Here is a 23,621-nt window from a genome sequence, read left to right on the forward strand (position 1 = left end):
GCCTTCAGGAAGGAAAAGGGAAAGCAACTAGTGTTAGATAATATACTACACTACTGTACAGTACAATGCGGTAGTATAGATCATCCTCATCCATCTGATGTTGGTAGTGTTAGTGTTACACGGGAATGGGTAATGACATTGCTCCTATCATTCTACTCCATTCTTATTCTATACCCTTTGTATGTATGTCCAGTACATACAGTAACTGTCTATTTATACAGAATATGAGAAGAGGTGGTAGTTCGGGTATCATGTCACATCACATCAGATCGATCACATCGCATTACAGATGGTAGATAGATAATAATACACAAGGAAAAGAAAAGTCTCCTCGTAAGACAACGGCTACTCCCTCAGCTTCAGATGATACGTCTGCAGCGCCTGCTCCGTCATCGTGCTAGGCGCCTGGACCATGGCATCCTCGCCCTTCCCCGTCTTGGGAAACGCCATCACGTCCCGCACCGATTCCTTCCCCAGCATCACCGCAACCAGCCGGTCGAAGCCCAGCGCGATGCCCGCGTGCGGCGGACACCCCGCCCGCAGCGCGTCCAGCAGGTGCGAGAAATCCGCCAGGCGCTCGGGCGGCATCTTCAGGATGTCGCGGAAGACCAGCTCCTGCACGCGCGCGTCGTGGATACGCCGACTACCGCCGCCTAGCTCGACGCCGTTGACGACCAGATCGTAGTGGTCGGCCACCGCCCGCGTCGGGTCCGTCAGGAGCAGGTCCACGTCGGCGGCTGTCTTGGGCGCCGTGAACGGGTGATGCGTCGAGGCGATGCCCGCAGCACCGCCCTGGCCCGGCTCCGACTCGTTCGACGGCGAGAACAGCGGGAAGTCAACGACCCAGAGAAAGTCGAACCCTGTCGGAGCGGGTTTGAATCCGCTCGCGACGGCTGCGGAATGGAGGGCACGCCGGAGATCACCCAACGGGGTGGATCCTCCTGAGAAAGGAGCATTTTTCCGTGCCTGCAACACGATGAGATCGCCGTGGTCGGGCTGCAGAATCTCCTCAACGCGTTCCGCGGCTTCAAAACCGAACGGCTGCAGCCCGCAGAGGGGCTTTCTGGCATCGTAGACAAAGACCCCCGGGCCTCCGTCCGGATTGTTGTTGAAGTCAGCGCCAGCAGGGGAGTCGAGGAAGTCGGTAATGAATTTCAGCGTCGCAGCGGGGTCGTTGTCGTTGCCTTCGAATTTGAACGCTTCCACGATGGGGTCTATCAGAGGAGTGATTTTCTGGACCAGATCCACCGGCAACAAGTAGTCGAGTCGGGTGATCTCCATTCCAATTCGCGTATCAGGCTTGTCTGAACCGTACCGGCTCATAGCCTCCTGGTAGGACATCTTTTTGAAGGGTTCGGGTGGTATGGTCACATTCAGCAAAGTTGACCACAGTCGTCGAATCACCCCTTCCATTGTCTTCATCACGTCGGCGCCGGTCGCGAACGACATCTCCAGATCAAGCTGTCACGATAGCAGAGGAACAAATGATCAGCAGAGGAACGTATTTCGAGACTGCAACAAGCTCACCTGAGTGAATTCGGGCTGTCTGTCTGCCCGCAGATCCTCGTCTCGGAAGCAGCGCGCGAATTGGTAGTATCTGGGAATTCCACTGGCCATGAGGATTTGCTTGTATTGCTGCGGGCTTTGAGGTAGAGCGTAGGCAAGGCCCTTCCGTCGAGTTGGCACGAGGAACTCCCGAGCACCCTCCGGCGTAGATTTGAACAGGAGCGGCGTTTCGATCTCGACGAACGGCGGCTGGCACTGCTCCAGCTCTTCTTTGCAGATATTCCGGACCTGGGCGCGGAACCGGAGAGCTTCCCGCAGATTGCGGTCGGATCGTAGCTGCAAGTACCGCTGTTCTGGAGGGTAGACCGTCTCCGGGGTCATGATGATATCCTTGGGGAAGTCATTGAGCGGCCAAATATCCTCCAGATTGATCTCCAAGCTATCAATCTTCTCGGTATCGGGCGATTCCCGCTCGCCGGTGCTTCCTTTCTTTTGCTGAACAGTACCCCGAACTGCGACAGGGCTGTGGGTTCCAATGGCCCTGAGTTTGCTAAGAGCATCGTTCTTGGCGGAGGATATGATCTGGATATTGTGTCTCATGGTTGGATCTGTCAAGCGGGCGAAGGACAGCTTTTTGGATAGATCGGCCCGGTTTCCCAGGTAGCCATGGAGGACAACGGTCTGACCGGGGGTGGCATGTAGCAAGAAGGATCGGAAATCATGTGTCGCAGGAGGGAATTCAACTGCAACAATCAGTGGATATTCTAACCGCGAGCATATGTAATACGAACCAGCTTTTTTGTATTGCTCTAGGAGAGCGGAACTGGTAGCGTCATCATTGTTCCGCCGACACGAAACCGCATGGAAGGATTTCCTCTGCCCGAGACTGCACGCTTGTGAAGGAATCCATCTCGACTTTCTCCCGCGGAAGTAGTTTGATATCTCGATGTAGCTGTAGCGGGACGCTGCGTGGAGACGAAGGGAGCTTCGTCCCACGGGGAGGAGCATAGCGAGAGATGTATCAACAAAATAAAATAAAAGAAAGAAAGAAACGAAGGAACCAACTCAATTGACTAGAACAATTGAGCAGCCGAAAACTTGCAAGAGATTGACCGATTGTCAGAAGATATTACTGCTGAGCTGCTGTAATTAATTACCGGGATTCGGTTGTTCCGCGGAGTCGATACGCTAGTCTCGTGACGCTATAAAAATTTCCACCGCGCCCCTCCCACGTAGCTTCTTTTCTTTTTTCTCTCCATCCTTCCAAGTTTTGTACAGGTGAGCATCCCCTTCCCATCACATTACTGTATTCTTTTCTTATCCCGTTCTTTCTCTGTTTCTTCTCTCAACTGAACAAATATTTCTGAAGGAAAAATCCACTGACACTGTCACAGATGATGAAAGCCTAGAGTGTTCTATTTGATCCATCTCTCCCCTCTCTGGACCGATGGTTCTCCTTCTGTCCTTCTTAGCTTTCGAGGCTAGGGGGGACAGCAAGGCTCAAGGACCGCGGACCGGGACTGGGGTAGAGAGGATGATAGCGGCGTTCGGCACAATCCCAACCTTGTTACCTTCGGACGGACGCGATGAAGGCATCTCTGATCACAACAATTCTTGGGGGTGTTGGACATGCAGCAAGCATGTAGCAAGCAGGAGGGGAGGGCGGGGTCTTTGCTGATGCCCGTGTCTGTGCCCTTGCCCTTCTGTTTGACTGAATTGGGTGAAGAAAAAAGAAAAGAAAAGAAAAAAAGAAAGGAAGAAAGAAAGAGAGAAAAGAAATTATGGAAGAAGATGATGATGTTTCTCAAGTCCAGGAGGACTGCTCTTAATGCAGAGCAGGGATCACTCCGGGAAAAAAAAGCTCTTTATGATGCTGATCCTGCTGATGGCACCACTCACCTTTCTTTCTCTCTAGGTCCAATCTCTACCTCATACCTAGGTACCTAGGTGGATTGCTAACTAATTACCATGCTTACTCGGTAAGTCCATTACTTCCTTATTTCCCTCTCCCTTACACCGTTGCATACACATCACCCCAACCACCCCATCCCCCACAGCCTATGGCCGCTACGCAGCCAAGTCAACTCAATCAAACCAATCAAATGATGAAATACCACGGATGTAAAAAATATCACAGACCTGTTCTGAACAATGCGCAAAAACAACCATGTGGATATTTTCCGTTGCCTTCCTTCTGATTGATTGATTTGATTTGATCGGTTGATCGATACGATCGACTGGAACTTTTTTCCCCTGTCGATGTCTTGGATCCTTGGCATGAATGAGTGTTGCTGACTTCGATCGACCCTATAGGGAAAGAAAGAAAGAATACTTTTTTTCTGACCGAGAATGCATGGATAGATGGATAGATGGCTTCTAGGAATATGCGTGATGTGTCTATGTATTTATTATGTTTGTACATACAGTACACTCGACATATTGAATTAAGCGTGCGTGAAAGTAGAAAATAGACAGACAAATTGTGAAGAATAGATCTATCACACAATCTTTCCCATCTTGTCTGAAAAACTTCAGCCCGAGAAAGATTTTTTTTTCCCCCAATGTTCTAAACTATAAACCACGAAATACACCGTACATACGCATTATGCGCACTCAATTTGATATGCTTTTTATTACTCTGCTGCTTCCCTGAAAATAATCTCCTCCAACACCTTCCTCTCTCCACTCTCCTCCACCAGCGACCGAAACACTCCCCCCTCGATGGCCATCAGCTCCCGCGGCGTGCCGAACTCGACTGCCCGCCCCGCATCCATCACCAGGATGCGGTCAAAGTCGACGATCGTGCTGAGCCGATGCGCGATCACCAGCAGCGTCGTCGCGTTGCGTCCGAATTCCGACCGGATCGACCGCTGGATCAGTGCGTCTGTCGCCATGTCCACCGCTGAGGTGGCTTCGTCGAGGACCATGATCTTGGGCCGCGACACGATGGCGCGCGCCAGACACAGCAGCTGCCGCTGGCCCTGCGACAGGTTCAGTCCGCCTTCCGAGATGGGCGATTGCAGCGAGGTGAAGATGTTGGCGTTCTTCATAGACGCAGATGCTGGTGTGGCCGTGCCGCTCGTCGAGCCGCTGGCAGACGCTGGTTCTGCGCTGCTACCGATCAAGTGAACGCGCTCCAGCGCATCGTAGAGCTCCGCATCGCTGTATTCGTCAAATGGGTCCAGGTTCGAGCGGATCGTCCCCGAAAACAGCACCGGGTCCTGAGGGATGATGGCCAGCCGACTCCGTAAATCGTACAGTTTGATCTTCGACACATCGATCCCGTCGATAACGATGCGGCCCTCGCGCGGTTCGAGGAAACGAAACAAGGCCAGCGTCAGCGATGACTTGCCAGCGCCCGTGCGACCGACCACTCCCACTCGTTGATTCTGCTCCACGGTGAAGCTGAGCCCCTTCAACACCGGTGGCAGATCAGGAGCATAGCCAACGACCAGATTCTCGACTTCGAGCTTGCCCTCCGTCGGCCAAGCAGCCGGCACGTCCTCGCCGCCCTGATTCTCAATGGCAATGTTGGAATACTCTACTACTCTCTCGGTGGCATTCATCTCCAACTCGACATTCGCATATTGACGCAGCGACCACGAAATCGCCCCCGTATACTGCAGCGCGAAGCTGAGAGCAAAGCCGGCCAAAGACGCTCTCATCCCTCGGATTGAGACAATGAGCGCCGCCGTGATCATCGAGAACAGCGCCCCAATGAGGTTCATCCGGAAGCTGAACCATCGGTTGAAGAGCCACAAATGCCACCAGGCTTGCGCATGGCGGTCGATCAGCCCATACATGCGGTGGATGTAAGTTTCCACCTTGGTAAAAGCACGAATGGTTCCCAGCCCAGCGAGCGCGGATCCAAACTGCTCAAAGATCGGACTTTTGGCGTTGCTTTCCAGCCGCTTGATTTCTCGCGCTCCGGCCAAATATCGCACCGCGAATTGGAGACACACTCCCAGAAGGATCACAGCGAAGACGATCAGCAGTGGAGAAACGAGCACGCCTGCGGCGATGATACCCACGACCTCCAGAACGTGATACGCCATGAAGCCGACATCGTAGCCGAGTCGGGAGTCAATCAGGTGGAAGTCGGCCGTGAACCGGTTCAGAATCCGGCCAACTGGCACGGTATCTAGCCATCGGAGCGGTGCCCGTAGGACCGCGTATGTCAGCTGGTTGAACAAGTTGCGTGACGCGCGAATAGAGGCAGACAGGATGCAGTAGTAGCGCAGTGTTCCTACGACGCAGGCGATAACAGACATTGCAACGTAGACGCCGAGATAAAACCAGAGGTCATTATCGGGGCTTGCGATAGTGATCTGGCTCATTGCCTGATTCATGACAGACACATAATACTGATGTGACTCGGCGCTGGCCGACCCGGTCCAGATATTAACCCACCACGACTGTAATACGTTAGCAACAATCTCTTCTTATTAGACTTCCGACTCACCCTTCCGACCAGAAGCACAATGTAAGAGACGTAGACGAGGAGCACCATCAGCCAGAATGGAACACTTCCACCAGTTTTGAGATATTTCTTGTATATTGCCAGTCGAATGGATCCCGTTTCCCGTTTCTCTTCCTCGACAAACTTCCTGGGCACTTTCCGTTTGGTGGCTTCATCATTGTTATCCACCACAGAACTCCTGCGCGAGCTGTTCGACAGGATCTTCTGAAGCGTTGCGCCATTTTCGTTCGACAGCTCCTCATCGTCTACCACTGGTGTTCCGCTACCGGAATCCTCGGTTTCATGTTCTTTGACCAAGATGGAGGCAAGGCTGTCTGACTTCCTTAACTCCTCGATAGTTCCAGCATGTCGAACCGTTCCATCCTCCAGGAAAACCGAGTAGTCAGTACGCGGGAGACATAAGGCAACATGATGGGTGACGAGGATTCGGGTCCTGCCCTGACCCAGTTCGCCGGTAAGGGCGTGCTCGTAAAGATGACGTCCTGTATGTGCGTCTACTGCGCTGAAAATGTCATCCATTACTAGAATGCCGGCTCGAGAGTAGAGCGCTCGTGCGAATGAAACGCGCCACTTCTGTCCACCACTCAGGTTGATTCCATTTGCGCCAATGTCGGTCAACTCGCCATCAGGAAGCATTTCCAGATCTTTCTTCAAGGCACAGGCAAACAACACCTTCCGGTAGCGTGCCTGGTCATACGGGAGACCGAACAGGATGTTGTCCTTTATGCTTGCATTTTCAATCCACGGCGTTTGGGCAACATAGGCGATAGCATCATCGATGATCCAGTTGGCGCTGGTCGCAAGATCGTCATATCGATCCTCGAGAGCAGGTGGCTGAGGCACCTTGACCACGCCATCCAATATGTCGCATTCGCCCAGGATTGCGGCGAGAAGAAGACTCTTGCCTGAACCGGTTTTGCCAGAAATCACAGTGAGACCCTTTCGGGGGAATTGTAGATTGAGGTTGCGCAGCACATATCGTTCCTCGAGCGGGGTGTCTTCGTCTGCAGGCCATGCAACCGCGGCTCCTTCGAACGAGATTGAATCGCCAGGAACGGTCGCTTGGGTCTTTTCCGGTGCGTCCAGATGTTTGTCGATACGACCCATGCTGATCCATGCCTCGATAAAGTCCGAGATCAGCTCCGGCAGAACCGCCAGCGACATCTCCAGGGATCCAAAGATCGAGATCGATGTGAAGGCCACAGACGCACTCAATTCACCGTGGATCAGAGCGTAGACGGCCAAAGATACTGCCGAGAGCATGATGGGGCCGAGAATCCAAATGCTAATAAGAGCGATATCGTACATGAATGCAGTCCACTGCGCGAGCAGTTCGGTGTTACGGATGTCAGAGATCTTCTTCTGCCACGGACCTTCCAGCGCGGAGAACTTGACTTGCCGGATGCCTTGCAAGACTTCGGTCAAGACGGCCATCTTCTGGTCTCTATACTTCATGAGATCGCCCTGGGCATTGGAATACTTCTGCGCCGCGTAGATGTTAGCAGGCGTGACGATCACCGACACGGCTAACCCAGCGAGAGTAGCTCTCCAGCCGAGCAGTTTGACAAGAAAGGTACAGGCAATGCTAAGTTTCAGCAACGCAGAGGGTAGAAGGTAGTTCCATGCGGCACATTCGGCGATACGCTTCGAATCTACCGCGACCAGGTTAATGATACTCTGGCGGGTCTTTTGCAGATTTGCCTCATCATCTTCTTCTGCTTCGCCATCCGCCTGTATGAGGGGGGTGGCCGATTCATCCGGCGAATCTCCTTGTTTGGTCTTCTTCGTGCCCTTGACGTCTTTTCGCCGCATAGACTTGGCGAACACCACTGCGGCAAGTTGTTCCTGGATCGGAATGGCGAGCTTACTCCAGACCGACCAGAACAGCCAGGCCTCGATGGTGGATGAGAACATCATGAGCAGCCCGAGACCCAGGACCCAGCCCCAGGTTTTCCATGGCACCTCAATTTCCATTTCACGAGCTTCCAACGATCTCAAGATGCCAAGAAGAGCCATCTGGGGTGAGAAACTCAGGAAGGCTTGAAGGAGCGTAAGAGTGTGCTGCATGATCAGAGCTCGCCAATGCGTGATAAAAAGCGCTTTCCACAATCTGCGCGATCCCTTCACTGTCTCGAGTTTGGCACGCAGATTGATCGATCTCGTGGCATTATCCACGACGTGAAGATCGTCGATTTCGAGGCCCCGGTTCCGAATGGCAAATTTCAAGAGTCGGTCCACCCAGGCAAAAGTGAGACGCGCCAGGAGGGAGACAGTAAATTGGCGATCTACCGGCTTTCCGTTGTGGAAGACATCGGGACGGCGAGGAAGAAGAACATACAGCAGACCGGTGCAGAAGGCGGCGACAATCTGAGCGATGATGAGCCCGGTGTAGGCAGGGCCGAAGCCCTTGGTCCTTCTATCAGGCCATAGGACGACGGTTTCGATGACAGGAATCGCAATTGTCAGCAGACTGGCGAGAAATCCATAGATACCCAGGCGGAATCTCTTGGTTGACGATGGTTCCGAGAAGAGAGCCACGACGTGGGCAGCCAGGAAGAACTGGGCAATTTATCAGCATTTACCACCGAGAACGTTCATTAAGTAAGCGTTCTTACCCAGCCGGCGAATTGAAGCCAGTGCTCAACGAACAAGTTCCTCGGAAGCTTGAGAGTCACGATGATGGCAAGCGCCAGAGATGTGAGAAAGCCAACGACAGAGAGGACGGCAATAGAGAATCGCTGGATCTTATCGGAGAAGGCCTTGACGGATTCTTCGGTGGCGGTGCCATCCTCGTCCTGGTATAATTCTCGCGTCGCGTCTGAGGATGGGCTCTCCTGTCGTTTCGAGACGAGTCGCGATGCAGTGGCAGAGACGGCCGGGGTGGTCAAGAGGGCGATCAGAAACAGCCCGACGGAGCCTGTGAGGAGAGACGCCGTCTGGGGGGAGATGACCACCGCCATCTTTGCTTGCAGCTTATCTGAGTGAGTGTCAGCAGCACATGGTGCTGACGCCAGAGAAAATATTAATGAGAAGCAATATGGAGAAGCTTTCAGTGGAGACAGATACGTAACCGATAGTGGTTATTATAATTAGATAAAATCCACAACTGACGCGATCGATGGCGCTAGCAGTTACTTAGTGTGGGGTCTGTGATTCATTATCATTATCATCCCTCGCCTCCTCGCAGTCGACGCTGCATGTGAGCATCATCTCGACGCAGACTGTGGCTGAGATGCGGTGATGACTCAGTGAGCAGACATTGATGAATGGCCAGTTTTGCCTAGTTTCCTGTTCTTTCTCGATTCGATACGATGTTATGGATGCACGGACACTTCTGCTGCAACCTCGCGCTTAGTTAGGCAGGTGCGGCGGAGAAACGACATACTCCGTAGCTCCGCTGGGCAAGAATAATTATTTAATAATAATCCCTACCTACGTAGGTATAATATCGTTCAAAAATGATCATTGTAATCCTTCTTGATTGCCTTGCCAACAGCATACCTTTGGCCCAAGAGGATGGAGTTTACTATCTAAAGGCTCGACGTACCTGGATACAACCTTCCCAAATAGGATCCCGACAACCTCAGGATCCACGCCATAGAACTTAGTACTAGAGAGAACGGCGTGCGGAATACGGAATACCCATCCGATCTTCCTTTTTTTTCTAACCCCTGCATCCAAAATGAGTCACTCTGTGTCAGTCTGCGTCATCTGCCGCTCACTGGAGTGGTGAAGCTTTGCTTTTTGCATCCTCCAATGCGGTCGAGGTCTGACCTCCATCATCGTTATTTACTGGCGCGATATCGTGATATCGGTTGGAGTTTGTGTGACGGTCGGAGGGATCCACCTGCGCATCTCGGTTCTGAACTTGCGGGGGTAGAAGCCCGCATGGCCAATAGCCGTCGTTCATGGACTTGGCCGTTATCGGGATGGAAACCTGCATGTGCAAGTCTCCCATAAAAACCAGGATTGATTAATTAGTCTTTTGATTCGCAAGATTCGTAAGTAAGTATATACTGTGCATTAACGTGGTAGTAGGCGGATTGATATTTATCTGATCAGATCTGGTGAGCGAGTCAGTCAAGATTCTGTAGAGTCGATCGAATCTATTACTACGGAGTACTCCGTATGTCGTCACCCAAAAAAAAGTTTTATTTATAAGCAAACTTGACCGATTGACAGTCCTTCCGAGGCTAGCCGCAAAAATAAAAAATAAAAAATAAAAAAAATCCTCATTATCCATTTAACTTGGTAAATCTTTGTGAAGCAGAAGAAGAAGAAGAAGAAGAAGAAGAAGAAGAAAAGACAGATAATCAAGAAGAAAACGAGCAAAAAAAATAACACAAGTGTTTGTTTCCAATCTAGGAAAGAAAAAGAAATAGAAATAGAGCTAGCCTGAACAACCTCACCTTGGCAACTATACGTGCATTATAACTAGCTACAGCAGAAGGCAAGACGTACCCTTTTGAAAATCTTCCATAATAGTATCCTAGTATACCAGTATAATGACTACCTAGTCAAGAACAGCTCTCCATCCCCGTCTCGGCACAAACCCCTCTACCCCTTCATCCCGAAGCACCTCGTACCCCGTCCGCCCCGTCACCACACTCCTTTCCACTTCGGGTCCGCGGACATAGAATGGCTCGAAGCCGAGTAATCTGCCTTCACCTTCACCTTCATCGTCAGCTCGCTTGCGCACCCACGTCTTCTTTCGATCACCCGGTTGATTTCTCGGCTCAAACCCGCTGTTGGCGCGGTCGAGCGTGATGAACCATCGGCGTTGGTGGATGGAGCCGATCGAGTTGGTGGCGCCTGGGTAGGCGTTTGTCAGGCGGGTTTGCTCGTCGATGGCTTCGTCGTCGTCTGATGCGGAGGCGGAGTCGCAGCCGTCGTGGTCATTATCTGCAAGAGTTTCATGCATGGCAATGGATGGCTCTCGAGATGGTCCTTCCGGAGGAGACGGAGAAGTCGACGGCGTGCTGGTTGGAGATGGCGCCGTGCGTCTGCGTCGCTTGCGGGGCGTCGATCTCGACCATGCTGCGTTGTCTTCCTCTGTCGACAGACGAAGGGAGATTGTATAGTTTGGTGGCAGTCGGGTCCCATGCAGTCGTAGTCGAATTTTGCGCTGGAAGTCTTTAGCATATGTCCAGGAAGAGTGATATCTTGAGATGGGCAGGAATCAATGGCACACATTTTGGAATGCTTCTCGCAGTTTTTCGCTCTCTGAAGGACGCTCGTGGGACCGCACCGACGATTCAGAGTCGGAGCTCGACTCGTCGGTTTCAGGAAGTTGGGGAGCTGGTTGATACGGCAAGATCGAGTATTCGCCGGTATCCCATATGATCATGCTCCCTGTCTTTGCAGATCCAGTTTCAATGAGATGATTCTGAGAGCGTTAACTTGGCCGAAACACTGAAATGAACACAATGAACACGGTTTCATCCAGGCTCAAAATCAAATACAGCAGATTTAGAATGATGGAGCAACTAAGATTAGACGAACAGACATACCCACAAACAATGCACCCGCGTCTCCGTCGCATTCCGATTCAACCTCCGGCTGTTCGGATTCCCAGGGAGACCATACATGATCGCCCAGCTGAGGGAACTCGTCTCGGAGAACTGCAGCCGCAGATCATAATGCGGCCCGGCAACCGGGTGATCGTGCTGGTGGATCACAAAATGGTGGCCGTGAGGATGCTGATTGCGCAGGTAAAGATCGACCCAGTCGGGGATGGATAGTCGAGGGTGATTTGATATAGCTGGTCGCGCAGCGGCGGCTTTGGCCAGTCTCGACGAAAAGAGCGCCAGAGGATCGGAGACTTGGACCTCGCCGGCTTCAACGGCGGCTAGGCTGGGGCCATTATCGTTGTGTCTGGCACTCTCGTCTTCAATCTGAGCTGCAGAATCTCTTTGGCCATTATTTGGGCCTTTTCTGCCCTTGTCGGTTGTTCTCCTGCGTGGTGGAGACACTGGAGCATTCAGACTGGACGGCAGGTTTGATATGTGCTCCGGATCTGTCTTCTGGTGCTTCACGGTCGACTCGTGAAACCCAGAGGGCTGACTGCGCTTCATAATATGTCGTGAACCATGGCACTAGAATTCAAGGATGTTTGGATCTATGTCTTGTAACTGATGCAATAGCCAACTATTGTTCTTTTACGTCACTGCCGAAGCTCGCTTGACGGTAGACTGCTCAGCTTGATGAGTGGAGAGTCAGTTGCCGTATGACGGTTCCAATCCAGAAGTCCCTTCACCCTGAAATGATGTCGTTCACATGGAACTGTAGATTCATGATAGAAAGTCCGGTGCAGGCAGTGGTCAAGATGTTGTCGGCTTAGTCAGCTGTCGTTCTGGTTCCGAACTCCTGCAGCAAATTTAATTTCAACCAAATCAAGATAAATGTTCATTATCGATTGAATCTTGCAAAGATTACTATTATAGACGCTTCATGGCAGTAATCCACCAGGCACTACGGAACAAGATCATCATCAATTCTACGGAGTATATCACAAAACAAACAGGTATAAGGGTCGGTCCCCCCACCGAGATCATACGCACAGACTGTACTGTACACTTTAGGGCTGATATGATGCTATCCAAGGGCTGATTACTGGATTTTCCCCTTTCGGTTTAATAATGTTATTTATACCCGGGTGCTTCAGCTTGCCTGCCTTTTTCTGACTTTTATAGACCTCAACTTGTAACGCCAAGGACATAATGGTTACTCTCTTTTTATCTTGAAACCATGAGAAAGAAGCAGAGAACTTAAAATAGGTTCCTTAGACGTTATAGTGAATTCCACTATTCTATTGAGAATAATAGCTTCAAAAAGCTTCTTAAGAGTCTTGTCTTGACCATATGAAGTTCCTACTGGAAGGCTCTCAATTTATTCCCATGGTTTAAAAAATATAGATATGGTGGCATGCCTGCTACTAGGGCTTGACATGTATATAGTAAGCTGATTTCTTTATTTATTACTCTGTTAAAAGTTAAAGAAACAATCTGACCAGCATGTAGTCTAATTATCCAACTAGAATAGCAAAGTGTATCCTACAATTGTCGTTAAAAGCTAAATAACGAACTTAAAATGATGTCTGCCTTCAGCTCCTTATTTGTTATATAGACTTTAACCGGGAGTTTAAGAAGTTGCCTCACAAGATTGTCAAACCCGCTTTCCCGGAGAATATCAGGATCAAACCCCATACTTCTCCAAATGACAATCCCATCTGGCCGGACGAGGATCGCACTATCGTCACTCACACCGCATACAGCGCTCCACCTCCCATCAACATCGCACTAGTTCTCTCCCACGCTGTCGAGAATCTCCACCTGGACAAGCTCACTACCCACGGACCTCCACGGGTCCGGAGCTTTCGTAAAGAGGACACATCTATCGTGCCGGAGCAAATCTCGCGTTGACCTCCTGGCGCCTCCTTTCTCAAGCCAGAAGTGAGGCATATGATGGCCCGGGATGCTCGACGGATGGTACGCGACAATATCCAGTCGACCGTCAGCGTCGAGCTGGCCTCCATGGCGACTTCTTTCCCCCTCGCCATTCCGATCCAGCGACGGATAGAACCATCCGATCTCCGCTAGGTAAACAATGGTCTTGAATAAGTCATTTGTATGATATGATGACCTGTCTCCCTCATGTCCCGTGGTCCGTGGTCCTCCTGCCGCCCACTTCCCACATGATATCGTGGGTCAGGACGTACCAGCAGGTTATCTATCACCCCACCAGCTACATATCAGGGAGGAGAAAAAGTAGAGGAGAAAAAAAAACTACAAAAATCTACTGTGCAAAAGGTGAAGTGGCAGGTCCACCTAATTGTTTTGATATAGTATATAGTACTCAGATGAGCAGAACATCTTTCCTTCCCATTAAGATAGCCAGATAGTCAGATAATAGTCATAGAATATAGAACGTCTTGCGGAGCACGCCATTACACTACTAACTTACGGAGTATATAGTATTATTTTTTCTAAAAAAAAAATCAGGAATTAATTAATTCTTTTTTGTGCTACACTGCACTGTTACATATGTAAATCTGCTTAGAGTACTCACTCACTCATTCTTAGGCAAAAGACAGACTAGACTACTTTGGAATAATTTCTGGAATGCTAAATATGCATTTTAGTGTCATATTTTTTTTTTCTTTTTCTGTACTAGATTTTGATCTTTATAAGGGGTTTTTTTTTCTATAATTTACAGGGGGCTTGCTGCGACGTTAGGATTGCACCTGACTGATTACTGAAGTATTATATGCGTATGTATGGGTGAATAATGGCATAAGCTGGGCTGGGGAAAAACAATGACTGAATCAGTACTCAGTGAGCGTCTGGGATAAAATTGCTTCTTCTTATGCTATCTATCTATCGACAGGATCATGGAAGATGGATAAGACCTTCCGTCCTGCAAGATAGGCTCATAGAAGCTTCAAAGACATGCATGCACTCCTATCCTAGTGATGCAAATTTTGTTTTTGTTCCCATTCGTTGATATGATATGATATCAGGATGGCGTACACAGCTGGAACAGAACATCTATTCGACTGGTCGATAACCCTCGATCTGCCATTCCGGCCATCGTTCTCATTTTTTCATATTATGACATAACATAACCTTGCCTGCAGGGTTGTTGTAACAGGCTTCAATTGAATTGAATTGAATTCATTCATGCAACCAGCTCAACGACACCGCCAACTTCTTTGATCTTGCGCTCCGCCTCCTTGCTCACGTAGCGGGCCTTGACGACGATGGGCACGTTCGGCAGACGGCCCTTTCCGAGGACCTTGGAGTATCCCAGGGGCAGCAGGTCGAAGACAACGGCGTTGTCGGAAGGAGTCTCGCTGTTAAGGTACTTCTCACGCGTCTCTTCGGGGACAAGGGACCAGAGCTATGACCGTATTAGCGATGCGAGTCGCGCGAAACCTCACGGCGACAGGTGCATACCTTGTCGATGTTGATGGTCGGCTTCCAGTAGTGCTGGCGGAGGAGGTGGTAGTGCCTCATACCGACCTTACCGAAGTAACCGGGGTGGAATTTGTCGAGGTTGGTGCGGTGGTGGTGCTAAATCATGTTGTTAAGCAAGTTGTTCTTTTCGCAACAAGAAGCAACAAGAAGGAGAGTAACCAACCTGACCACCTGCCATACCACGACCACCGGGGTGCTTCCTGTGCTTGCCGACACGACCATGTCCGGCAGAGACATGGCCGCGGAGCTTCCGCGTCTTGCTCAGTCGAGTAGGCATGTCTGCGGACGCTTGTCGCTGTGTGTGGTCGACCGATGTTGGATGATCGTGGTGACGAGACAGAGAGAAGGAGGAGAGTGTGTCAGTTGTGTGTGTTCGCTTGCTATACTGGATGTGGACTAGTGTGGTAATCATGCACATGATGCACCATGGCATTGAAGTTTAATCTATCCTTTTTGGGAGAAGGTTTTTGGATCTTTACCAAGATAGGATGTCTAGATTTACGCTAGTCTATGTCTGTTTAAATTTCGCTACCAAATTAAGCTAGACGGCTAAGATCCTGCCGTCTGGGGTAGGGCTGGAAAGGAAGCTTACCTAATACGTACTAGTATAGGCGGGTACAAGTGCCGAGTGACCGAAAGGGGATGGCCTTGTGGAACCTTGGAACTTCCTTGGAAGGTTGGCTTGGTCGCGACTGAACACGGACCTTTGCCAACATCAGGAGAACTCTCGAACCAGCCAAGCAAGGAACCATCCCTGGATGACCAATGCCCTTGCCTTTTGCTATTTTCCATTGCCACTGCACCCATGTCATTGTCATCAGTATAACCTTCGAGGTAGCATACTCGACTACAGTACTGTACTCACTTTGGGAGATTTTCACTATCATCTCGAAGCCAATAACTCAGGCAGAGCCAGCTGGCGAAGCAATTGGACGAGAGGCTTCTTTTATAGATTAGGTAGTACTGTTCATAGATTGAGAAGGCTTTAGAAAAGGCAAAAGCTGGATAAATAAGCTTATTTAAACCGTAAGAACTAGAAATTCGCCAAACGGCTCTCGGAAGGATGGACAGTAAGTGGATCTTAGAAGCAAGAAATGAATGCTTTTCTATATATAGTAGGATTATTCAGTGGCGGATAGCTTCAACAGAGAGAAAGGAATGGAGGTGTTTGTTTAAACATAGTCTAGTTGAGAAGGGGGGAGAGGTGATTGGAAGAAAGGGGTGATAGTCTTAGGTATGGAGTCCTGCGCAGTAGAAGTTAGCCTTCTTCAAGAAAGGCCTCTCATCACTCATGAACCAGGAGCCAGCCCGTTACCAACTTATCGTATGATACAGTTATGAGCCTGCCTAGGGGCCCGGGTTCCAAGGTTCCTCTCCTCTCGGCATTTACATTTTTAGTATCTCCCGGATCGGGGACCATTTTTGTCCCCCAAGTTCCCGGAACGTTCAACGTTAGGATCCCGGCCGGTTTCAAAGACCAGTGACCACTGACCACTACTGAGTAGCTGCTCAGAGTTGAAACTTTTGGTCCCCGAGTCAATAAATTAATTACCAGACTGACTACTACCTAGGGAGATAAATATGCCGATTGCATTTACAGGTCCACATTTATCCCATCCTAGCGGGGAGTGGTATCCTACCAATCAATGACCTCAATGCTGGTTCCATGCCAATTCCATCGGGCTTCTCCTGCCACTTCCCCGGACCCCGAGGGAGGCGTAGCATGCCATGGTTAAAGAGGATGATGTAATAGACCAGTCTATCGTTATTATATACCAGCATGTACTCGTATGTACTCGTATATTAGTTATTTGTATAGGAGAAACCAATCGTGACTCCTGCGAAGATAATCCCACGTGAATCCTGGCGTATACCACATGAAATGTTCACGCCCGTCCACACCACACTAGGAGCATTGCTCCTCTTCGGTGGTTCTTTCGGTCTGCTGCTGCACAATGGCAAAGTCTTTGGCATCTCGTCGTTGCTCTCTGGATGCGTCCTCCGGCCCAGTCTGGAGGATAACGTTCCCATCATCGCCGGGTTGGCGTCCAGTCCTGCAGTAGTCTCCCTCCTGGCACCATCTTTGATACCGTCCTACCCGGACACGATATCTTTCTCTTCTTCATGGACGTCGGTGCTGTCAACGCTGGGATTGGGCCTGTTGGTGGGATGGGGAACGAAGGTAAGTATAAACGGAAGCAAAGCACGAATTCGAAAAGCTGATGGCTGATGGCTGATGGATGCGATAGAATGGCAAAGGCTGCACGTCCGGACACATGCTCTGCGGCCTGTCTCGTCTTTCACCCCGCTCACTGATCGCAACGTCGGTATTCTTCACGACCGCTCTTTTGACTGCCAACCTTATACACCCTGGTGGAAACAGCATCATCCCGCCCTGTGACGGAGGCATCCCTTGCTACACGTCCATCTACCCTTCGACCTCCGAACTGGCCTTTATGGCCTCGAGCACCGTTCTCGCCTTGGTCACGAATCTCGTCCTCGTCCCGCGAGTGTTGACTCCATCACGACAGTCCAGAGCGCTGTTCGCCTACCTCGCAGGCGTCGAGTTCGGCCTGGGACTGCTCTTCTCGGGGATGGCGGACCCGTACAAAGTGATCCGGTTCTTCGCCTTCCTGACGGACCCGTTCCGCTTCGACCCGTCGCTCGCCCTGATCATCCTCTTCGGGATCGGCCCTTCGCTCTGTGGCTATCTGGCCACGAACCCGGGAAACCCTGCTAGCGCAGGAGGAAAGGACAAGCCCACGCTGGCAGAACGTTGGAATCTGCCTACTCTCACCGTGGCGGACATTGACTGGCGGTTCATCGCGGGAGCAGTCGCCTTCGGGGTTGGATGGGGGTTGAGTGGAACTTGCCCTGGGCCTGCGGTGTTGAGGTCTGTCCTGCAGCCAGCGTGGGGAGCTGTCTGGATGGGCGGGTACATTCTGGGGAATCTGATCTAGCGGAGTTCCTTTCCGGTGCATTCTTTGGTAGAGACTTGTAGAGGTTTGGCGTTATGGTGTCAAGGATAGAGACCTCTCAGAGTTCTGCATTGTGCAGTGTATGTTGCGATCGGGAGATGAATACATCACCAGCCAGTTCTGTACTGCAGATATGTGTATGTACATTATCTGCCAATTGAATCAACGTATTCCTTCAGGAAATTCCTGGCATGCCGTTTCAGCAGAACGCAGGTGCTTAAATGAGGCATATCAAGCCTTCAGAGCCCGTACGCCCTCTCTTTTGGAAAGATGAAGTACTCTTGTTTGTGCACAATTCAGGCACTGGAATGGAAACCATCAGCACTGTCATAATTGACTTATATTCAAGACGAGCCAATCGAAAATGCTCATAACCGAGTAATGCATACAGAGGGAATCCTGGCATAAAAATACTTCAAAACGTAGGGTAAATTCGTCACATCTTACAATTCTGACTTTTCACTACTCTGTTTTCTCTTCCATCTGATGGATTCCGCCCCATTGCTGCTTTCCTTACTCCGCATCGCGGATCCCGCCGGAGACGGCGTATTAGCGTCTGCTTCGGTAAAGAAACCTTCCAGCTCCATCCATTCTGCCGCAAACGCCGTGATCAGCGTGCTCCAGTCCTCGACGGTGTCCATGTCCAGGTGCTCGCCGTCATCGTTCAGGGTGTGCCAGACAGCGGGAAAGCCAGTTGCGGTAGGCGTGTCAATAATGTGGAGGACTTCCACCCCGCGATGTAAGAATGGTAAATGATCGTCCTGAATGCCGCCAAAGGGTTTGAGATCCCGCTCACTCGTAGACGTGTCGACGAACCATGTAGGCTCTGCCACACGCTGTTTCCCCTGGTAATTCGGCGACGATTTGAATTGCTTCAAGTCCCGCAGACGCTTTTCAAGAGTGCCCATACTCTGGTAAGCCCAGTGGGTCGTGGGGAAATAAGACCGAATCCGGGGATTTTTCGAGCCCAGCAGGTCCAGAAGCACAAACAGGGAGATGGACGACAGCGGCGTCTTGAACGTCGACATGGCGGGATTGGCCCGGCGCTCCCATTCCTCCGCGAGAGATCGCGATCCATATAACGAGTCCGTCGCCGTCCATGTCTTGAATGCCTCTTCCCCGTCAAGAAACAACACCTGGATGCCAGTGTATGCCTCCAGCGATGTGTCTGTCTGGCCCGCGGTGGCCATGGCTGCCCATTTCCGGGTCAACGCGGCATCGATACTCCGCACGGCATGCATGATCATCGCACACGGTGCTGCGCTGTCGATAGCGCCGATAAATCCCTCCGGCTCGCGTTTGCTGTCGTAGTGAGCGACCAGCGTCAGCCTTCCGACGTCACCCACCGACGCCCATGGCGGGTCGCGCGACGCGATGAAATTCACAAAAGGGACCTCCTTGTTTCCTGTCACAGGTGTCTTCGAGGTCGAGTTCTGGAATTCAATCTTCCAGTCCGGCAGGAAGGTGCGGAAGAAGTCGACAAAGTGGTTGAGCACCGCTGTCGAGCCCGGTGTGCCGGGAACACGGGTCCGCAAGATCGGAGACAAGATGGCTCCATTGTGGATGTCGAAATCGCCGTTCGGCCGTGGAAGCAATTTCAGTGTCGCATCGGAGATAGCCTGATATGCTGCAGCAGGCAGGATGAGGAGTAGTCCCAAGTAGATTGAAAGCAGGCACCGCCACAGGCCACGGTGAGGCTCCGTCATAGCGTTACCTCAATCGACTGTCATAAGATTAAGATCATGCATACTGTAATTAGAGGATAGATAAAAACACGGCTCACACAAGGAGTGGAGCTGAGCTGTCAAAGAAATGAGGGAGTTGCATGGTGATGCTGATGGTAATCGTCTTATCATATCGATCTGACCGTGCCAAGCCCCTGCCAACGACGCCAGGAACGCCGCAACTCCGCCGAGCCCGCCGAAGAACAATCACTTCGAGATTAGCTTGACAGACAAACAAGTCAATTGTCGCACAGAAATCACGGGAAGCAGCTTCAACATCTTCTGGATAATTCTGACTGAGTTTCGTGTCCATTGGCCGTCTGCGACGGTCGTGCCACCATGAGATCTCCGATCCTGTTCCACCCGCAGCTCCGTTCTCTCTCGCTTCCACGATGGGTCCGACGAGATCTCAGTAGCAGAATATCAGTCCGCTTCAAAACGACCAAACTCCCTCTTGCGGAGGGTCCTGCCCCGGCCAGTCAGGCAAAAACAACCGTCAGACGAGGTAGGAGATCCGCGAATTGGGATATTTCGAGCGCTGAGAATGGCTTGCAGGACCGCCAGAGAGGATATTGATCTATCATGGAGGCACGGGAAAGACCATCTTCCTGGGCATGCTCCGCGTCACCACGATATTCGTCTTTGGAGTGTCGTGCTTAGTGGTGGCGCCAGCCTTTGGTGCAGCTGAATTTCCTTGGTACATTGCGCCTGCAAGTAAGATACTTCTTCTCGATTCTGCTGCTGCACAATCTGACTGCTTTGCTAGTTGTCGTCGGGGGTGCTCTACCTCTCATATTCGTCGCATATACATCCGCGCCGTTTGTGAACTATATCCATCTTGCCCTGCCTGTCTTTGCGCGGCGGTCTCGCGAGCAGGCGATACAATACGCGAAAAACCTGCCGCCCTATGCGACCCTCTATATAAACACGATGAAATTCACTACCATTCCCCGGCAGACGGAAGTCCGGCTATCAGATCTCGTCCCGGACAAATCGTTCCTGCGGCCGGTGAGCTTCCGAAACCAGAATCCGGTGCCTTTACCTTGGTGGCAGGGACGCACCCTGACCCAATTCTACACGACGGAGAAAAGCAAGCCTGCTCGGGGTACGTCGACGTTCTATCCTGAACTGTGGGAGCACGTTTATAAGCAGATTCAGAATAATGCGCCGAAGAAACAATAGCTTTGCTTGAGGATATCCGTAAAGAGCATGATAATGAAGATATTGCACAGTGAAAATTTAATCTCACATAGTTGCTGTGAGGAGTTGTCGACGTCTCGTTCTACTCGTCGAGAAGTTGGCCAGTATCAGCAAGCTGCACATTGAATTCGCATAGTTTATATCACGATCACGAGGGAACCACGCGTCTGAAAGGAAAAGTCAGGTCAGTTTCCTCTCGACAGGTGAAATCATAAACAGTTACAAAAAGAAAAGAAGAAAAAGAAGAAAAAGAGAAAAAAAAAAAAGAAACTGCCTCTTACAAAAAGCTCACACTCTCGGGTTCTTTGTGAGAAGCGAGGATGCTACGAAACTCCGCCTTGGAGGACAGAGGTTTTACTCCCAGCCCCCTCGATCGCCAGAATATTGCTGACGAGAGGGGGACTCGACTGAAGCCTGCAGCCTGCAGTATAGTAGGGAGACGTCTCGACCAACTTTACTTGACGACTAGGCCCCAGGCCCCAGGTGTTGCTATGGTGAAGGGAGACATTGATACTTATGCCAGAAGGCTCATAGGCTGCATCTGCAGAAGTCATCAAGATATCAGGACGAGACTACACCTGAAGGCAGCATCCATGAGGTGATATCTTGGTTGCTACTATCACAGCAAGATGCTGGGGAGATTATCATCAAGGGCACTGTATCTCTAGAAGGCTTCCCATACGCAGTAACTATCACCTAACTTATCACTTCTCTCTTAACACCGCACAACTGGGCTCGTTACGCAGGCATTGCCTGGTCATCATTCACAGAATAAATCGAACTAGCTTATTTTTTTTCTCTCTTTTGTGGCAAAAGAGTGCCATCGTGACTGTTGTTGCCTGGTTCTTCACTTCGACAAACTCCACTTCATTTTTCTCACACTTTCGCCTTTCTTTCACTCACCCACCACTCACAACAGAGACGAACGTCCTACCACAGTCCTTTTCTCTTTCATTTCAGAGATCCCGAACGGCTTTCATCCCATCTTGACTGAACTCACTGCACACTACCCCTCCTAACAACGAACAAACATCAATTCTCAACCTTCATCGTCTTCTACATGTCAAGAGATCACAAAGAAGCGTCTTTCGTGCTCTGCAAAAATGGCATCACCCGCAAAGGGAGAGCTTTTCCTTGGACTGTCAAACTCTGAGCTGAAGCTCATCGTCCTCGGTGTCCTCTACAACGATGCTGGCAAGGTCTGTTCTCTTTCATCTTGACACTCATCACACTTCTTCTTCATGACATATGAATACGACCAAATATCCACCCTCAAGCTCCTCTCTATCTCACTACTTGATCGATAACTAGCTAACAGCACCAGATCGATTATGAAAAAGTGGCAGAGAAAGGCGGCTACACCAAGGGCTCAGCCCAAGTCCTCTATCGCAAGGCTCTTAGAAAGCTGATGGAGTTGAACGGCTTCACTGAGACCAACGCGAGTGGTGATGCTGCTGTCAGCACTCCAGTCGCTACTCCAGCCAAGGCCAAGGGCTCTGCGAAGAAGCGCAAGGCGGCCGTCGACGCTGTCTCAGATGATTCTCCTGATGCGCCGGCTACTCCAGACACTGCCGACGACACCCCGACCAAGCCGAAACGTCAGCAAAAGACCCCAGCCAAGAAGGCTACTGGCAAGAACGGAGCTCGTGCGAAGAAGTAAGGACAAATTCTGTTCTATTCTATTCAAATTTCGTCTAGCAGAACTCATCTAATCTTGACTTGTTATTACCATTCCAGAGAGGAAACCGACGTCAAGGAGACCAATGGCAACGCCATCAAGAACGAGCCCCACGACGATGATGACGACGACGATGCCGCCACCATCGTTAAGGAGCAAGACGGTGATGCCACTGTTGCGGACGTTGACTAGAGGGCAGGTAGATGAAGCGCTGACAGTGGATCGGTCGATCAGTCGATCGTTGATCGATTGTGATTGCTGTCTGCCTGTTCGTCTGTCTAGCAGGCAACGAAGCAGTTGCTACTGCAGAAAACAATGCAGCAGCCATTCAAATCCTTTAATCGATCAGCTAGTTATTCTCTATCAGAGATCCTTTCCCTCTTTCCTTGGTTTTTCTCTCTCTTTTCAAGGTACATTGCATACTGTATTTGTATCTATTGTCCTAGTTCTAGTTCTAGTTCTAGTTCTATTCCTGTTCCTGTTCTATCGAATGGGTCCTATCGAATGGGTTATGATTGCCATGCCATGCGAATAGAAATGCGAACGAAAGTCGATTCGTTCTTGTTAATCGATCAATCATAAATCTTCAATCATAAATCATCCATCATAAGTCATATCATATCATCGGCATTACAAACAGATGGTTGAGTCTTATCTTAGGAACCGGTTGTTATGTAGGTAGTTAAGTAGGTAGTTAATTCAGTCTAGTTCGGTTCATGACAGTTGAGTTGAGCCGAAATCGAAATATTATTTTTTAATTAATTAAATAGAATCGAAATATCAACCAAGATGTGAAACTGGACTATTAAATTAAAATAAATAAAAAATTGAGATTGAAAGTAAAAGCCCAGAAACAAAACAGAACAGAACAGAATAGAACAAAAACCAATCCGATCGATCGACAGAATAGATAGATCATAGTAGATTGAAAGAATGAACGATCAAACGATCAAACGATCAAACGAACGAACGATACGATTTGATTCTACTTTCTTTTCCACTTTCCAAGCCTGTCTATCTATCTATCTAGGTATCTATCCGAAAGCACAGCCCCTCAGAACGAACTTGAACTGGGTAACC

General features: G+C 50.3%; 9 protein-coding genes across 9 annotated transcripts; 3 read left to right on the forward strand and 6 right to left on the reverse strand.

Moving 5' to 3' along the window:
• Positions 1–345: 345 nt before the first annotated feature.
• On the reverse strand, positions 346–2,514 carry VTN77DRAFT_5011 (uncharacterized protein; the record flags this gene model as incomplete). The annotated part of the gene is made up of 3 exons (XM_069421135.1): positions 346–1,461; positions 1,528–2,249; positions 2,298–2,514. 3 exons carry the CDS (start codon positions 2,512–2,514, stop codon positions 346–348), a joined length of 2,055 nt encoding a protein of 684 aa, XP_069277193.1.
• A 1,625-nt stretch (positions 2,515–4,139) lies between these two features.
• VTN77DRAFT_5012 (uncharacterized protein) lies at positions 4,140–8,946 on the reverse strand (the record flags this gene model as incomplete). The annotated part of the gene is made up of 3 exons (XM_069421136.1): positions 4,140–5,921; positions 5,969–8,545; positions 8,602–8,946. 3 exons carry the CDS (start codon positions 8,944–8,946, stop codon positions 4,140–4,142), a joined length of 4,704 nt encoding a protein of 1,567 aa, XP_069277194.1.
• Positions 8,947–10,499: 1,553 nt separating this feature from the next.
• Positions 10,500–12,060, reverse strand: VTN77DRAFT_5013 (uncharacterized protein; the record flags this gene model as incomplete). The annotated part of the gene is made up of 3 exons (XM_069421137.1): positions 10,500–11,111; positions 11,178–11,372; positions 11,497–12,060. 3 exons carry the CDS (start codon positions 12,058–12,060, stop codon positions 10,500–10,502), a joined length of 1,371 nt encoding a protein of 456 aa, XP_069277195.1.
• Positions 12,061–13,244: 1,184 nt separating this feature from the next.
• Positions 13,245–13,520, reverse strand: VTN77DRAFT_5014 (uncharacterized protein; the record flags this gene model as incomplete). The annotated part of the gene is made up of 2 exons (XM_069421138.1): positions 13,245–13,284; positions 13,339–13,520. The coding sequence occupies 2 exons, from the start codon at positions 13,518–13,520 to the stop codon at positions 13,245–13,247; spliced, it is 222 nt and encodes a 73-aa protein (XP_069277196.1).
• Positions 13,521–14,662: 1,142 nt separating this feature from the next.
• VTN77DRAFT_5015 (60S ribosomal protein uL15) lies at positions 14,663–15,238 on the reverse strand (the record flags this gene model as incomplete). The annotated part of the gene is made up of 3 exons (XM_069421139.1): positions 14,663–14,884; positions 14,941–15,057; positions 15,125–15,238. The coding sequence occupies 3 exons, from the start codon at positions 15,236–15,238 to the stop codon at positions 14,663–14,665; spliced, it is 453 nt and encodes a 150-aa protein (XP_069277197.1).
• Positions 15,239–16,843: 1,605 nt separating this feature from the next.
• Positions 16,844–17,921, forward strand: VTN77DRAFT_5016 (uncharacterized protein; the record flags this gene model as incomplete). Its single annotated transcript, XM_069421140.1, has 2 exons — positions 16,844–17,143; positions 17,211–17,921. The coding sequence occupies 2 exons, from the start codon at positions 16,844–16,846 to the stop codon at positions 17,919–17,921; spliced, it is 1,011 nt and encodes a 336-aa protein (XP_069277198.1).
• A 314-nt stretch (positions 17,922–18,235) lies between these two features.
• On the reverse strand, positions 18,236–19,645 carry VTN77DRAFT_5017 (uncharacterized protein; the record flags this gene model as incomplete). The annotated part of the gene is made up of 2 exons (XM_069421141.1): positions 18,236–18,242; positions 18,387–19,645. The coding sequence occupies 2 exons, from the start codon at positions 19,643–19,645 to the stop codon at positions 18,236–18,238; spliced, it is 1,266 nt and encodes a 421-aa protein (XP_069277199.1).
• Positions 19,646–20,002: 357 nt separating this feature from the next.
• On the forward strand, positions 20,003–20,845 carry VTN77DRAFT_5018 (uncharacterized protein; the record flags this gene model as incomplete). Its single annotated transcript, XM_069421142.1, has 3 exons — positions 20,003–20,168; positions 20,219–20,377; positions 20,430–20,845. The coding sequence occupies 3 exons, from the start codon at positions 20,003–20,005 to the stop codon at positions 20,843–20,845; spliced, it is 741 nt and encodes a 246-aa protein (XP_069277200.1).
• Positions 20,846–21,966: 1,121 nt separating this feature from the next.
• Positions 21,967–22,733, forward strand: VTN77DRAFT_5019 (uncharacterized protein; the record flags this gene model as incomplete). The annotated part of the gene is made up of 3 exons (XM_069421143.1): positions 21,967–22,062; positions 22,188–22,519; positions 22,601–22,733. The coding sequence occupies 3 exons, from the start codon at positions 21,967–21,969 to the stop codon at positions 22,731–22,733; spliced, it is 561 nt and encodes a 186-aa protein (XP_069277201.1).
• Positions 22,734–23,621: the final 888 nt, after the last annotated feature.

The sequence above is a fragment of the Rasamsonia byssochlamydoides genome (genome assembly GCF_041956645.1).
Source record: "Rasamsonia byssochlamydoides strain NRRL 3658 unplaced genomic scaffold VTN77scaffold_36, whole genome shotgun sequence".
Classification (NCBI taxonomy): domain Eukaryota; kingdom Fungi; phylum Ascomycota; class Eurotiomycetes; order Eurotiales; family Trichocomaceae; genus Rasamsonia; species Rasamsonia byssochlamydoides.